General features: G+C 47.6%; 7 protein-coding genes across 7 annotated transcripts; 5 read left to right on the top strand and 2 right to left on the bottom strand.

The window, feature by feature from the left end:
• Positions 1-126: 126 nt before the first annotated feature.
• Positions 127-831, top strand: VTP21DRAFT_2226 (uncharacterized protein; the record flags this gene model as incomplete). Its single annotated transcript, XM_069392398.1, has 5 exons — positions 127-201; positions 295-363; positions 438-550; positions 612-711; positions 778-831. The coding sequence occupies 5 exons, from the start codon at positions 127-129 to the stop codon at positions 829-831; spliced, it is 411 nt and encodes a 136-aa protein (XP_069250803.1).
• Positions 832-1,211: 380 nt separating this feature from the next.
• Positions 1,212-1,523, bottom strand: VTP21DRAFT_2225 (uncharacterized protein; the record flags this gene model as incomplete). Its single annotated transcript, XM_069392397.1, has 1 exon — positions 1,212-1,523. One exon carries the CDS (start codon positions 1,521-1,523, stop codon positions 1,212-1,214), a length of 312 nt encoding a protein of 103 aa, XP_069250802.1.
• Positions 1,524-1,912: 389 nt separating this feature from the next.
• On the top strand, positions 1,913-2,387 carry VTP21DRAFT_2224 (uncharacterized protein; the record flags this gene model as incomplete). Its single annotated transcript, XM_069392396.1, has 2 exons — positions 1,913-2,188; positions 2,253-2,387. The coding sequence occupies 2 exons, from the start codon at positions 1,913-1,915 to the stop codon at positions 2,385-2,387; spliced, it is 411 nt and encodes a 136-aa protein (XP_069250801.1).
• Positions 2,388-2,900: 513 nt separating this feature from the next.
• Positions 2,901-3,311, bottom strand: VTP21DRAFT_2223 (uncharacterized protein; the record flags this gene model as incomplete). The annotated part of the gene is made up of 1 exon (XM_069392395.1): positions 2,901-3,311. One exon carries the CDS (start codon positions 3,309-3,311, stop codon positions 2,901-2,903), a length of 411 nt encoding a protein of 136 aa, XP_069250800.1.
• Positions 3,312-3,685: 374 nt separating this feature from the next.
• Positions 3,686-4,099, top strand: VTP21DRAFT_2222 (uncharacterized protein; the record flags this gene model as incomplete). Its single annotated transcript, XM_069392394.1, has 1 exon — positions 3,686-4,099. One exon carries the CDS (start codon positions 3,686-3,688, stop codon positions 4,097-4,099), a length of 414 nt encoding a protein of 137 aa, XP_069250799.1.
• A 429-nt stretch (positions 4,100-4,528) lies between these two features.
• On the top strand, positions 4,529-12,314 carry VTP21DRAFT_2221 (uncharacterized protein; the record flags this gene model as incomplete). Its single annotated transcript, XM_069392393.1, has 6 exons — positions 4,529-5,339; positions 5,415-7,870; positions 7,938-10,082; positions 10,184-11,383; positions 11,447-12,028; positions 12,126-12,314. 6 exons carry the CDS (start codon positions 4,529-4,531, stop codon positions 12,312-12,314), a joined length of 7,383 nt encoding a protein of 2,460 aa, XP_069250798.1.
• Positions 12,315-12,416: 102 nt separating this feature from the next.
• VTP21DRAFT_2220 (uncharacterized protein) lies at positions 12,417-12,746 on the top strand (the record flags this gene model as incomplete). Its single annotated transcript, XM_069392392.1, has 1 exon — positions 12,417-12,746. One exon carries the CDS (start codon positions 12,417-12,419, stop codon positions 12,744-12,746), a length of 330 nt encoding a protein of 109 aa, XP_069250797.1.
• Positions 12,747-13,327: the final 581 nt, after the last annotated feature.

Below are 13,327 nucleotides of genomic sequence, written 5' to 3'. Positions count from 1 at the left end.
ATTTCAATACGATGCCAATTTTCACTTGAGGCTTTATTTTGTTGGCTCTTTTATCTTCGCTTATCTTCGATCGCAATTCGTCCGCCAGACAAAACTCTTACGTTTATACTAGCATAGTAAAGAAGGATGGGTGGGGAAGCTCTTTTATTTCTTTTTGGGGTCATAATGGCCGCAGTACTGCTCTTCGTTATGGTGTTTTTTGTATCCTTTTAACGTGCTATTAATAATGGCATCCTGGTCGATGAATTATTGAAACAGATAGATCCGCTGGCATCCTTAACCCTCTTCATATAGATTATCATGTTTTCAGATTTAGAATGTGATTTCATCAACCCTATCGATCTATGTAACAAATTAAATCAGGTATTTTTGATTTTCCTTTTCATCCTGGTTATTGAGCTCCGCTAATTGCCCCATCTGCCGATAAACAACGATAGTTCGTTATCCCAGAAGCTGCCGCCCACGCGTTTCTCACCTTGTCATTCCTTCTTGGCGGTAGCTGGCTCGCAACTTTCATCAACTTGCCACTAGTCGGATGGAATGTGAAGAAGTGAGCATCTAATTCAAACGAAGAATTAAGATCAATTTTTCTAAAATGATTTCATCATTAGAATTACAGAAAATCGCCACATGTATGATGCGACGGAGATCTTCCGAACAATCGGTACCCACAAGAAGGAGTGCTTTATTAAGCTTGGATTTTATCTCCTGGTGAATATGATTCAATATCCAAGCGATTTGGTGCATCTATGGCTAACAAATTCTATTTGAAAATAGTGTTTCTTCTATTATCTTTATAGAATGATCCTTGCTCTGATTGCAGAGAACTAATTCTCGATACACATCTCTTTTTTATTCTTATTTTTGTTATGGTATTTTTTCTTTTGCTATTTTTCTATGGCTGCTGGGTATTATACCGCTAATTTGTCACTTTTTGTGTTGAATAAGATTTAAATACTTTTTTCTTATCCTTACGGTGGTTTGGATGCCATATATTTTATCCTGTCCTTCATATTTCTCTTAGTGACTTAAACTTAGCATGATTGAAAACTTATTTATACTATCGAATATTTAGATTTCAAAAATAACGATTTTATCTACTTGAGATTTATGATACAGATTGCGAAAACGAAAAAAAAAAAAAACGCAGTTCGAAAACAGGATAAAATATACTCGCAGGGGAGAATAGAATTACAGGTAGAAATAAAAAATTAACCACCGAAACCGTAGAGAGTGCGACCCTGTCGCTTGAGCGAATAGACCACGTCCAAACTGGTGACGGTCTTGCGTTTAGCGTGTTCGGTGTAGGTGACGGCGTCTCTGATAACGTTTTCGAGGAAGGTCTTTAATACACCACGGGTCTCCTCATAGATAAGACCGGAAATACGCTTGACACCACCACGACGGGCGAGACGACGGATGGCCGGTTTGGTAATTCCTTGAATGTTGTCGCGCAAGATTTTGCGATGACGCTTGGCACCACCCTTTCCGAGACCTTTACCACCTTTACCACGGCCAGACATTGTTTAGTGTATTTGAGTTATTGAGCTGAAGAAAAAAAAAACAAGGATAAAATAGCTTCGAAAGAGAGAGTGAAAAGTGGATAAAAATATGCCCAGAGTGCGAGCAAAGGGTTTTATATTACCCAATTTTGAGAAAAAAACGCGAACCGATTTCGTGTTTCCAATTTTGCTCAGATGCCAAAAAAATCAACCATACACGAACACGAAATGGGCAGTCACATAACACGAAAAATTTTTCATATCGCGTTGATTTGCATGCGATAGAGGAGTATAAAATCCCCTCCATTTGCCTTTCAATTATTTCACACCACACACGTATTTTTCTCTCGTTTATAGCGCTTGCTTCCAACCGTATCTTCAACCACTCAACACTCCTATTATCAATAACAATGGCCCGCACAAAACAGACCGCTCGTAAATCTACCGGTGGTAAGGCTCCCCGCAAACAACTCGCCACTAAGGCTGCCCGCAAATCCGCACCCGCCACCGGTGGTGTTAAGAAACCCCATCGTTATCGCCCTGGTACCGTCGCCCTTCGTGAAATTCGTCGTTACCAGAAGAGCACTGAGTTGCTTATCCGCAAGCTGCCTTTCCAGCGTCTGGTCAGAGAAATCGCACAGGATTTCAAGACTGACCTTCGGTTCCAGAGCTCAGCCATCGGCGCTGTAAGTTAGCAGTACTCTTATCAAGTTTCCAGCCATATTGCTGACCCTTGTTTGTTTTGATTAGCTACAAGAAGCCTCCGAAGCCTACCTCGTCTCTCTATTTGAGGACACCAATCTTGCGGCAATCCATGCTAAGCGTGTCACCATTCAGCCTAAAGACATCCAGCTTGCCCGTAGGTTGCGTGGAGAGCGCTCTTAAATAGCCTTGATTCCTCGTCATTTCTCTGCATTCTTTATTTTGTGTATACTTAATTTTCTTTTCTGTACAATTCTGTTTCTTTCTTTTTATAATTAAAGATATTCGTCTACAAAAGCTATTAGCTAAATTGTCATTAAAATTGGGAAATCTCGCAACTCTAGAAATTATGTGCTTTGCTAAAAGACTTTGATTTTCACAGTTAAAAACTTAGGAAAAACTATGAAACCTATAAAAAAATAGAATAATCGTAAGTCCAAAATTTGCTTGCCGGTTAGGACTCTTAAAATCCCGTAAAATCTTGTTAGATTTATCTTTATGGAGATTAAGACACCCCCAACTTTTTATTCTAGGAAATGAATTCGACATAAGTAGCGTTTGCACTATTTTTTGAATCTTTTCAAAAAATTATTTATTACACGAAGAAAGTGGAGAAACAAGCAAAACAGAAAGCAATAGTAATAACTGTACAGAAGAGCGGGAGAAAAGTGAATTAAATGACTTGCTAGGACCAATTTACTTCGAGCTTGTGTACTTGGTCACGGCCTTGGTTCCTTCGGATACGGCGTGCTTGGCCAATTCACCAGGAAGAATAAGACGAACGGCGGTTTGAATCTCTCGACTAGAAATGGTCGAGCGCTTGTTATAGGCTGCCAGCTTCGAGGCTTCAGATGCAATGCGCTCAAAGATATCGTTGACAAACGAGTTCATGATGCTCATTGCCTTGTTGGAGATACCGGTGTCGGGATGCACCTGCTTCAGCACCTTGTAGATGTACGAGTGGTAGGTCTCCTTTCTGGATTTCTTCTTTGATTTGGCGCCCTCAGCCTTTGGCTTCTTCTCCTTCTTCTCTGCAGGGGGAGCAGTTTTAGCGGGAGCCTTACCGCCAGTGGAGGCGGGCTTCTTCTCGGCGGGCTTGGGAGGCATGGTGATGGTTAATGTTTTTTGGAGGTAGTGTTGATTGGAGAGGAAAGTAGTGTGAGATTGAAGAGGTGAGAATATACGGGAAAATGAGAAATCGGCAGCCCTTTTATAGTTCTTTCACTTTCTACTAATTTTTGTTTTTTTTCTTTTTTTTTTTACTTCTAACACGAAAAACACCAAATCAAAAACACACGAAAAAATTTCGCGTTTTCGTGTTACACCATGTGACTGCCCGATTTCGTGTTTTCGTGTAAAAAAAAATTTCCATTGTAGTATTTAAGCATTTTTATCTGCCCTTATCCAAGCCCAAAAGTTTTTATCTTTCTCTTCGCACTCTACACTTACCTTCACCCTAATAATCAATCCTTCTATTGACAATGTCTGGCGGTAAATCTGGCGGCAAATCTGGCGGAAAGGCCTCCTCCGGAAAATCCTCATCTTCTCGCTCGGCCAAAGCCGGTCTTCAGTTCCCTGTTGGTCGTATCCACCGTCACCTTCGCAACGGCAACTACGCTCAGCGTGTCGGTGCTGGCGCTCCGGTATACTTGGCAGCAGTTCTGGAATATCTTGCTGCTGAAATTTTGGAGTTGGCTGGAAATGCTGCTCGTGATAACAAAAAGACCCGCATTATTCCTCGTCATCTTCAGTTGGCCATCAGAAACGACGAAGAATTGAACAAGTTGCTTGGCCACGTCACGATTGCACAGGGTGGTGTACTTCCAAACATTCATGCCTCTCTCTTGCCCCAGAAGAGCAAGACAAAGAAGGGTATGGAGAGTCAAGAGGTGTAATTTGGAATGTAATGTTTGCTATCTGTTCGTATGTGTATATAGTATTCTTTGTACCCCTTCAACTAAATTCTATTTTTCCTTCAATAAATGAATACAATTCGTTGCTTCAATCCATTTTCAACTTTCACCATGATTACATAGTTTACGTCAACCTTTATTATTTTTTTTGCCATATTTGAGTGTCTGAAGCATAAAGTAATTTTGGCATCGAAATTAAAAAATCTATATTGCACGACGCAGCAAAAAATAGTTTAAATAGAACAATGTATGGAGATTGAGCAGAAGGTCTTTTGTTTTATTGTCAGATTTCTAACATAGGCCAATGCCCATTTTTCTGTAGATCGATTGATGTTGCGCTATCTATTATTTATTGATCTCTTTCGACCAAGTTTCTAACCATCTTCAGCCCCTTCTTTACACTCCCCGGTAATGAATCTCTTGCGTCGCGATTCAAATCCTCAAATTGCCATGTTCGATATCTCTGGACCGATTGCAGCGCGGCAGGATGAATCTTCTCCCACGCCTGCGACTCGCATCCGCCGAGCTATACCATCTCGACTGGGAAGTTCTTCAGCCACACCCAAAATGACGGAACTCACCAAGCTCATTCTCCACATTTTCACTAAACTGCGTAAACGACGGCGGCCACCCTACTCACTTGTTGTCTCAGCCGAGAGCTATACAAATGATGAAACGGTTGAGCTAGTGATGCAGTTCAGAGAAGTGCTATTGAACTACCGGAATTTTGGCTGGAGCCTAGGGAGCTATAGGAGACGGTATGGTGGAACCCCGGCAAGCTCGCGAGGCCATTCACCCCCTACCTCTCCGCAACGAGAAGGCGTTGGAGGAAATGGTGCAATCCCTGGTAAACAACAAGATTCGGAAGATGACATACTTGCCCGTGCACTCGAAATATTCTCAGAACTTGTCGAGCTTGATGCTCGCTATCGAGTTGCTAATCCGCGTCCCACACGCCCCCCCTACATTCTTCAATCTCTTGTCTTGGATTTGGCCATGCTACTGCTTGAACAAGATGCGAATAACACCACCTGGCTCGTGGATATAGGTGTTTCACTCATCCCTGCCTTCGGGTATTTCGAGCTGGGCTTATGTGGGAAATTGTTGGGAATATATTGCGAAAGAATCCTGCCCAAGCTAGTGAATTTAGCGGCGGAGGCAAAGAGCGAGGAGGGCAGTAATACTCATTTCCAGAAAGGTCAAGGTGATGACTACTTCAGTGGTATGTTGAAAGCTCATGGGATTTTTGATGTATCTGGAATAGTTTGCCAACCGCCTAGCTTTCTTTATTCCTTAGCCCGCCCTCTCACATCGGATCCTAGCCCCTCTATTCAAGTGTATGCCCCCGATGCATCTCTCGCGTCCCCACAAGCCCCCCCTCGGCTCTATATCAATACCTCTCCCAACGCTCTAGCAAGCCGACGCTCCCACTCCCCATCGCTGATAGGACGAAGCATCTCTTATTCACACGCGACGGGCTCGTACAATTTCGAGCTCTATTCACATTACTCCCTTTTCACCCCCCTGCTACACGCTATGATCCAGTACACCTCTCGCGTTATCCCTGACCGGAATTTTCTCTATCAATTTTACCGCAATCTGCAACGAATTATAGAGTGTAAACCAGATGTATATTTAGATTTACTAGAGGTTATAGCATACACGTCCGAGAAGGCGCGGTATAGGGCAGCATGGATTCTGTTTGACGTTTGGGAGAGGTGCTCCGGCGCACCTGTGATCGGGGAACCTTTTCCGGAGTTGGGGTACGTGGATGAGATTACAGCGCTCGAGGAAGAAGCAGAGAAGCAGCAGAAATTTAATGGGAGAAGAAGAGATACCAAGGAGGAAAGGCTAAAAGAGCACGTCCACCAGTATTACCCCCATATATTCATTGGTCCAGACTGGGGGAACAACACCCATCAGAAGGGTGATAGGGGGCGACACTTCTCGCAAGCATGTATGGAGCAGGTCTGCGAAGAATGCTTCAAGATCCTGGATGGCTATGGAATGCGCTGTTATGATTGCCACCAAAACGTACACTATCATTGTTACGGGCTCGCTCTTCACGAAGGCACCGGCTTCGTCGAGATGCGCACAGCTGGCGGAGTCCATAAGTTGATTGCGCCTCGCTATTGCCATATATTTCGCTCCTCAAAACAAATTCAAATAACGAAAGTAGAGGGGAATCCGTTCAGAGATGTGAATGGTGTGCAGCTAAGCTATGTTGTCAGAGGGCATGCCTTCCATCTTGTAAATTTGTTTGTGCTTGCCCTCTGTACCGTGTGCAAGCTCCCACTTTGGGGCATTGCTCATCAGGGTTACCGCTGTACTGAGTGTCATCGCTTTGCGCATGCGAGTTGCTTGCTTCGCAACAGTAGCAGTCAGAACAGCAAAATAGAACCTTGTCCGGGCGCGGGGGGCGTTATGACTGAGATGGATGCCATGATATCGCTTGAAACCCTAAGAGAGGACTTTGCCCAATATTACAGGCCAGTTCTTGAGGCAGCACAGATGGCCGAGAAGCTACGATATGAGGAGTTGGCAGTGCTCTATCACGTGCTACGATTGCAAGAGGCCATCTTGTGGAGTGGAATATCCGCTGGTAGTGTAATGGTCCTTCAGAGCGCGGTAGACCCTCTTGTGGCATTCAACTCATCCGAACAGAGCAACATGGCAAATGAGCAGCAAGAAATCGATATTGGACTGCAGCGCTTGGTGGATTTTTATGAGCGTCAGTTGCATACCCACCGCTCTAGCTCTGTGTTCCTTGACGATTACTGGGGAGCAGAGGGACCAGTGAGCAGCTATATACTCTCAACAGAGGGATACATTGCACACCTGGCCGCGATGCTTAAAAGTCAAATTCCCGCCGAAGATCTTCAGAGCCAGGAGCTCCTCCAAGTTCAAGGCCACTCCCCCGGATCAGCCGGAAGCGCGGGCAATTTTCCTAAGGTCTCGCCAGTGCCATTGGAGACGATGTATGTTTCTGAGATGGCCCTATGGATCTCCAAGAACTTGGGCTTTCGCACAGAGATGGCCACTCATGTTCTGCTACAGCACATGATGACATTGGGTTTGTTCGAGCGGGTGGACGGAATTCCTGTGCTCTTCCCGAGTGATTTAATCGGCCCTAAGTATAGCGACCAGGTAGACGATGGACAAGCAATTAACGGGGAATGTGTATTTGCGATCCCATATGCGCTCGATTGTTCACCCGCTACGGAGTCATTACTCTCTGCGATAGCAGGATGTCTTTCAGATATTAATATTACTATTAACGAGTGTGGGATGCTCCTCTTAATACGCCGCTGCTGGCCGGATCCATTTGTCTCGTCGTACGCCTATACCCGGCTGATGCGGGCTGTCCTTGGATGGGTGTGTGATGAAGACGAGCGTCTACTAAGAATCCACCGCGAATATGCTGCGGGCCGCCAACAGGGATTACCAGGGGTGCGCAAAGCCTTCGCTGCTACTTTTGAGCGATCCCGTCGTGCACAAAACACCCAAAGTATATACGGGAGCAGCGCAATTACTCAGGGAGGAGTTAGCATGGGGGGCGGAGCATACATTGCAAGCAGAAAGGAGCTTCGAGATCGCTATCTTGCTCCATGGGCACGTGCTCTACATGACATGGAGCAGGCTGCATTTTCCGATACGATGTACCAGCTGCTCTGGGAACTGGCATGTGAGGAGCGCCAAGAGCTATGGGAAGGAAGCTTAGACACAAAGATTATGACGGACGAAGAAAAGAAGGTAAATTTCGCGACCGTGTGAACGGGAGAGTGTGGACATTTTATCTGATATATTCTTGTTCTATCAGGCAATAGAGATCGAGCGTTTTGAAACCCTCCTTACCTATTTGATCAAGTTGCGCAGCTACAAGCTTACATTTACCTGCTTCGAAGATCTTCTATGCCGCCTGCTTGAGGCGGTTGATCAGACGTTTGAAAAACGCGATCGCGCGAATCTCCTCCTCTCCACTGAGCTGCGCGCACTGCATCGCATTTTTGCACCCCGCAACGCCGCTTCGAGAATCAGTGGATTCCATGCCATCGACCACTCTTCCCCCATGGTCAACACCGCCGGCTCTCTTGATAGTAATACAGTTGCCGAGTCAGCTGACCTGATACACTCCATAGAGAAATTGATCAATCTGGGTGGAGCGGACGGGTGTGCAAGAGGAGTCCATTTCCTCGGATTACTTCACCGCAGTGGAATGGCAATTCCCGAGGGCGTCTTTATGGACATTGCCACCCGTTTAAGCAACCACGAGGCACAACTTGAAAGTTACGCCCGTTTGCTTGAAATTGTGTGGGCACAGGTGATGTATGCAATGCCCATTCGTTGGGCCCGTTCCAAACTGGTGTCGCTGGTGAAGTGTGCAAACGAGGCTTGCTTCCATCAAATCGTCGCCGTTGACCGGAATGGCTCTTCCACAAAAGAACAGACCGAAGCGGCAGAAATGGTTGTCAAGGCGTCTCTTATGTTAGTCTGTCATGGGTACCACTCTCCCCTTGACATTGTCGAGTCGCTAGGTGTCTTGCCGCCTGCCGCTGGAAATGCTGCCACCACCAAACGCCTTTCGATGCCTGGTGACAATAACCTCGAAAATATAGAGGAGAACAATGTGATCGTGCGGTATCTTCTAGAATACTGGCGGCTGGCAAGTCTGGATGTTCGCCACGCTCTTCTGAAGGGGTTTTACATGTTGACGAACTATGCGGCCGGCATCCTCAACCATGATGAGTTCATCACCCGTTGCTTGCCGGTCCTGATGCCTTGTGTGTGGCAGATGATCACGCCCGCAGAGGATGCTAATGCTGAGTATACTGTGCCTTTGCTCATGACCCTGGTTCGCATCGACCCGCGATATTTAGATGCCTGCGTGCACAAGGTGTTCGAGAACCCAAATTGGGAGATCCGCTACGCAGGATTGGACAATCTTCTTGCCATCTTTAACAAAATGGACGAAGGCTTTGTCGAAAAATGGAAAGATGCTCTGCACACTCTCGGCCCAACGTTTAGCTATTTTGTGTCGTGTCTATGGGACCCCGAGGAGCATGTCAGAGTTAAGGCACGAACCTGCATCAGCACAATGCAAACCCTGCACCTACAGTCGGGCTTCAAATGCTGGGAGGCATATTTCGCGGTTGCGGAGACGCGTGCCCGGGCAAAACTGGTCAAGCTCATGATCCAGCTGAATTCGCTCTTCCCCGACTGGCAGGTGCTTAATTGGAAACCGCTCGTGGAGACAATCGCGCCCACCCAGCCTGACGAGAAGGGAGCGCCCGACAAGAACAAAGCACGTTTAACCACCGACACCATACTGAATGAGTACTTTAGCCCCGAGACAGACTCCCCATCTGTTGCGAGCGATGGCGATACCGGAACCGGAGAGAGAGATGAGAGCGATTCCCTAGCAGCTCAAGAGGCGGCCGAGGAGGAAAACGTTCGTGCGCTGCTTGTTACACTAGCATTACAGATGGTGGCGAATGGTGTGCCCATTTCACCCGTTGATTTTTCGCGCGTGAAGTACTCTGTCGTCACCGCGGTGGGTTTCACCAACTGCCGTGGAAGTTTCGCAGCGGGATCCTACCAGATCGGTTTCGGACCCCTAGAGTTCCGTCCGGGTGACTTCTCGCAACACACCATGCTGGCGGCTTTTGTATTCAACGTGAAGCGTGTGCTCGACTCCGTGGCCTCTACGACGGTAGCGACGGGGAGAGTGGTGAACGAGGCGAACGCGATGGTTAGCATGATCTCCGGCAAGGAGGAGAGCCTTCCGCAGCCACAGAATCAGCAGCAGCAGTATAACATCCGGAAGAAGTTGAATACAGAGGACGGCCCGGGAATGATGTTCCTCGATGTGGTACTGAAGCTGTTCAACTCGGAGGTTGACCTGACCAAGCTAGACCAGCTGATGCTCAAGGGGTGGCTAGAACTAATTCTCATCATCATCTACAAGGTAGGGGTGTGATCTCTCGCACTTGAAATTCCAACTGAGAGAGAAGGATTAACCCAATTTGCGCTTTTTTATTTTGCTCTCTCCTCCAACCAAATAATCAGTATAAAGTCGAAGACCTCCACTTTGAAGAGGATTTGTTATCATGCGTACGCCAGGTGACCGACCTGCTCTCCAAGGACATCAGCGAGGACAACCGCCTACTCATCATCTCCATTCTCAATCATTTCCTTAATCGGGCTCCTAACCTGGCTGCAAAGGTGCTCTCTCGGCAAATCACCGCGCTGGGCAAGCTGATGACACGGCTGCGCGACCACCCCGGCGACCCGGTTTTCGTAAAGTCGAAGCAGTTCCTCCAAAAGGCGTTCATCTCCTACGCAAAGAATGGGCTGTTCCTGCTCGTGTTCAAGAATCAGGCCGCCTCCGACGAGAACACCGCGGAATACGATCTGTTCTTTGTGTTGGGGCAGGCCATCGTGGACAAGCAGCTACCCAACCCGGTCACGGAGGAGCCGGTGTACTTGCGGGACGAAGTTGTGCGAGACGTCATCAAACGGCTTCTGGAGCAGAACATGGAAAAGGGGGTGATATCCATTGTCCTTCGCAACCTGAGCCGATACGTGGAGCTGGTCCACCCGAAGGGATATCCCGACTCGTTACTCTCCGACTACGCCTCGTTCCTCATGCGACTCGTGAAACACTCTGCCGACTGGAAGCGCATGGAATGGGACATCAACCCCGTACTGAACATGTCTGCGGTGCTCCTTGCCAACCATCCACATTCGGCCAAGCTGCTCCTGCCCTCGATGCGGTCGTTTCTGCGGCACGCGATCCTCAGGTGCACGCTTGCCCCCGAGGCGGTCGTAAGGCTGCTAGTCGCGTATGGAATCGCCTCAGAGACATACGCACATTTGGGCAAAGTCAATACGTTCGGAGAAATCATCATCGAGGAGACGAAAGCCTATTTGCGGGGTAAGGTGAAAGTGTTTCGCGACACGGTGATTGTGCTCCTCCAGCTCGTGCTCTGGGACCTCTACCCCGAGTTCCGCACCTGGTTCCAGGAGCATGAGCAGGCGGCCCTCCGCCTGTTCAACTACAACCCCGACGCAGGCAAGCACTTCCAATACTTCTCCAACGTGGCAACGAGCCTCTTCGAGGACTGCACGAGCTACCTCGAGTTGCCTCCCGCCACGAAGCAGTACTCCCGCAAAGAATTCCGCATCGGCATGTGCACGAGCCAGCTTGTGGTGATCATCGGGTCGTTCCAGCCGGATTGGTTCACGAAACTTTTTACCGCCCCCAAGGTAGCCACGGATGGGACATGGTTGGAGTTTGCCCCCTTACTAACCACGGTGCTTTCTCTGTAGATGCAAGATTCGCGAAAAACGCTGCGCTTGCTCAGCTGGATCCTCCTCTCGCTCCTTCGCTCCGACATGGAGCAGCTCCTCTACCGGGCCTTCGATCTCCAGGAGCCGGTCCTCGATTTCATCCTGTTCAATCTGGGTCAGGTGCTTCTGGACCAGGCACCCGCCGGGGGGGGAGATGCAAACTATGCACACACCCCTAGGGGAGAAATGGCCTCGCTCTCCTTTCTGCTGATCAAGATTTGGACCGTGGTGTTTGCCCGGGTCTCCACGCTGCAGAAGTTGCAGGAGGAGGAGGGCGGCAACAGTGTCCGACTGAGCGGAATAAGGGTATTGCAGACGCGTCGCCTCTCTGCGGTTGCAGCGCTTGCGGAGCGCAGAATGTGGAACTCGGTCTGGCCCGTGATGCAACGGCTGCTCCTGACGATTGGCGAGGGAATACACTCGCGTGCGCTGCAGGACGCCTGTATAGCTGTGTGGGAGATGTTCTTCGAGCTGATCGAGTTCCTGCACTGTGCGCGCTCCGACGCAGTCATGCTCTATGGCCACAAGTGGACCAGCCTCTTGGATAGCTTGATGATTGATGTGAGTCTTTTTAGGGAGAAGATTTGGTGGCAAAACGGACCTTTTGTATCGATGCTGACGAAGGTTATTTTTATTTGTTCTTATGTTCTGTTGATAGCACCCAGACCGCTTCGATTTCGATACCAGGTCCAAGCAAGTGCGGCGCATGTTCGACGATCCTCCCCCCGCCCTGGACGACGACGTGCTCGTGCTGCGGCTGTTCCTCGAGCTGCGCGAGTGCTTGCGTGTGCAGGGTGAGCTGCACGGGATGGGAGTCGTCGGCGGAAGATTGTTTGGACAACATTAGAGGACACCATTTTTGTCTTTTACCTTAATCCTTCCCGGCATTCTTGTATGTGGTTCAACGTCTTTACCAAATCTGAACAACCGCCCTCCTATTTGGACGAGGATGATGGAGACGTGTGGCGGCGCTGAAAGGCGAGTTTCTATAGCGCTTGACTCTACGGACAACTTTATAGCCCTCCACTTCAAATACGGCCATTACCGTAATACCAATCTGGAAAAGCAGGAGAAGAGCTCGGAGTACTTGTCCAAAAACACACAGACACCATTGGCTAATCTCATAAAGACTTGCAGTCTTTGGTCAAGGCGCGGCGAAGCAAACCTTTTTGCACTACGAGACCGTGTATCCTGGATGGTTTTACCAGCCCTTAACCCTTCCGATGCATCCATACTTCCATCAAGGATAAGCAAGGCTTATTCGTTCTATTTTATTTAATGCAAATGCCAAGGTGTTTTACTAAATCTCCTAGAGGTTAAATATGATATCTCGAGTATAATTATTCATTTCTATAATTTATAGTCCATTTCATGGCGAGTTTCTCGGTGGAGATCTTCTAATATTGTAGTTTCTCGTTATATTTAACAAATTGAGTTTGTGAATACAAGTCATTATTTCAACTGCACAATAGCGTGCTCTCGTAATTTTACCAGTGTTTCATATCCTCCTACGCCTAGAATTCGGCCGATGTCAAATGCTTCGCATAGGACGCTTCAAGGCTATTTAGTCTAATTTAGCTGAAATATTCAATAATAAAAAACTCGCAGGGAGAGTTTCGGAAGAATTAGAGATCATCCCGCTGACTTAAGCGTCAAGAGATTGTATACATCCTACATTGATTCCACCCATTGCCACCCATTGGCGACGGATGAATTGTGCGATAGGTAGGCTATTAACGGTAGCCCCCTTTATTATGCTAAGGCTAATAGATGTGTAGTAGGAATAGTGTCGATGGAAGAAGCAACTTCTAAAGAAAAAGCAAATAATAAATAATATTAGCGCTCTAGACTCACTCGATT

The sequence above is a fragment of the Calcarisporiella thermophila genome (assembly GCF_041956535.1).
Source record: "Calcarisporiella thermophila strain CBS 279.70 unplaced genomic scaffold VTP21scaffold_13, whole genome shotgun sequence".
Classification (NCBI taxonomy): Eukaryota; Fungi; Calcarisporiellomycota; class Calcarisporiellomycetes; order Calcarisporiellales; family Calcarisporiellaceae; genus Calcarisporiella; species Calcarisporiella thermophila.
Note: the sequence above shows the minus strand (reverse complement) of the source record. Positions and strands in the feature narration are given on the sequence as shown.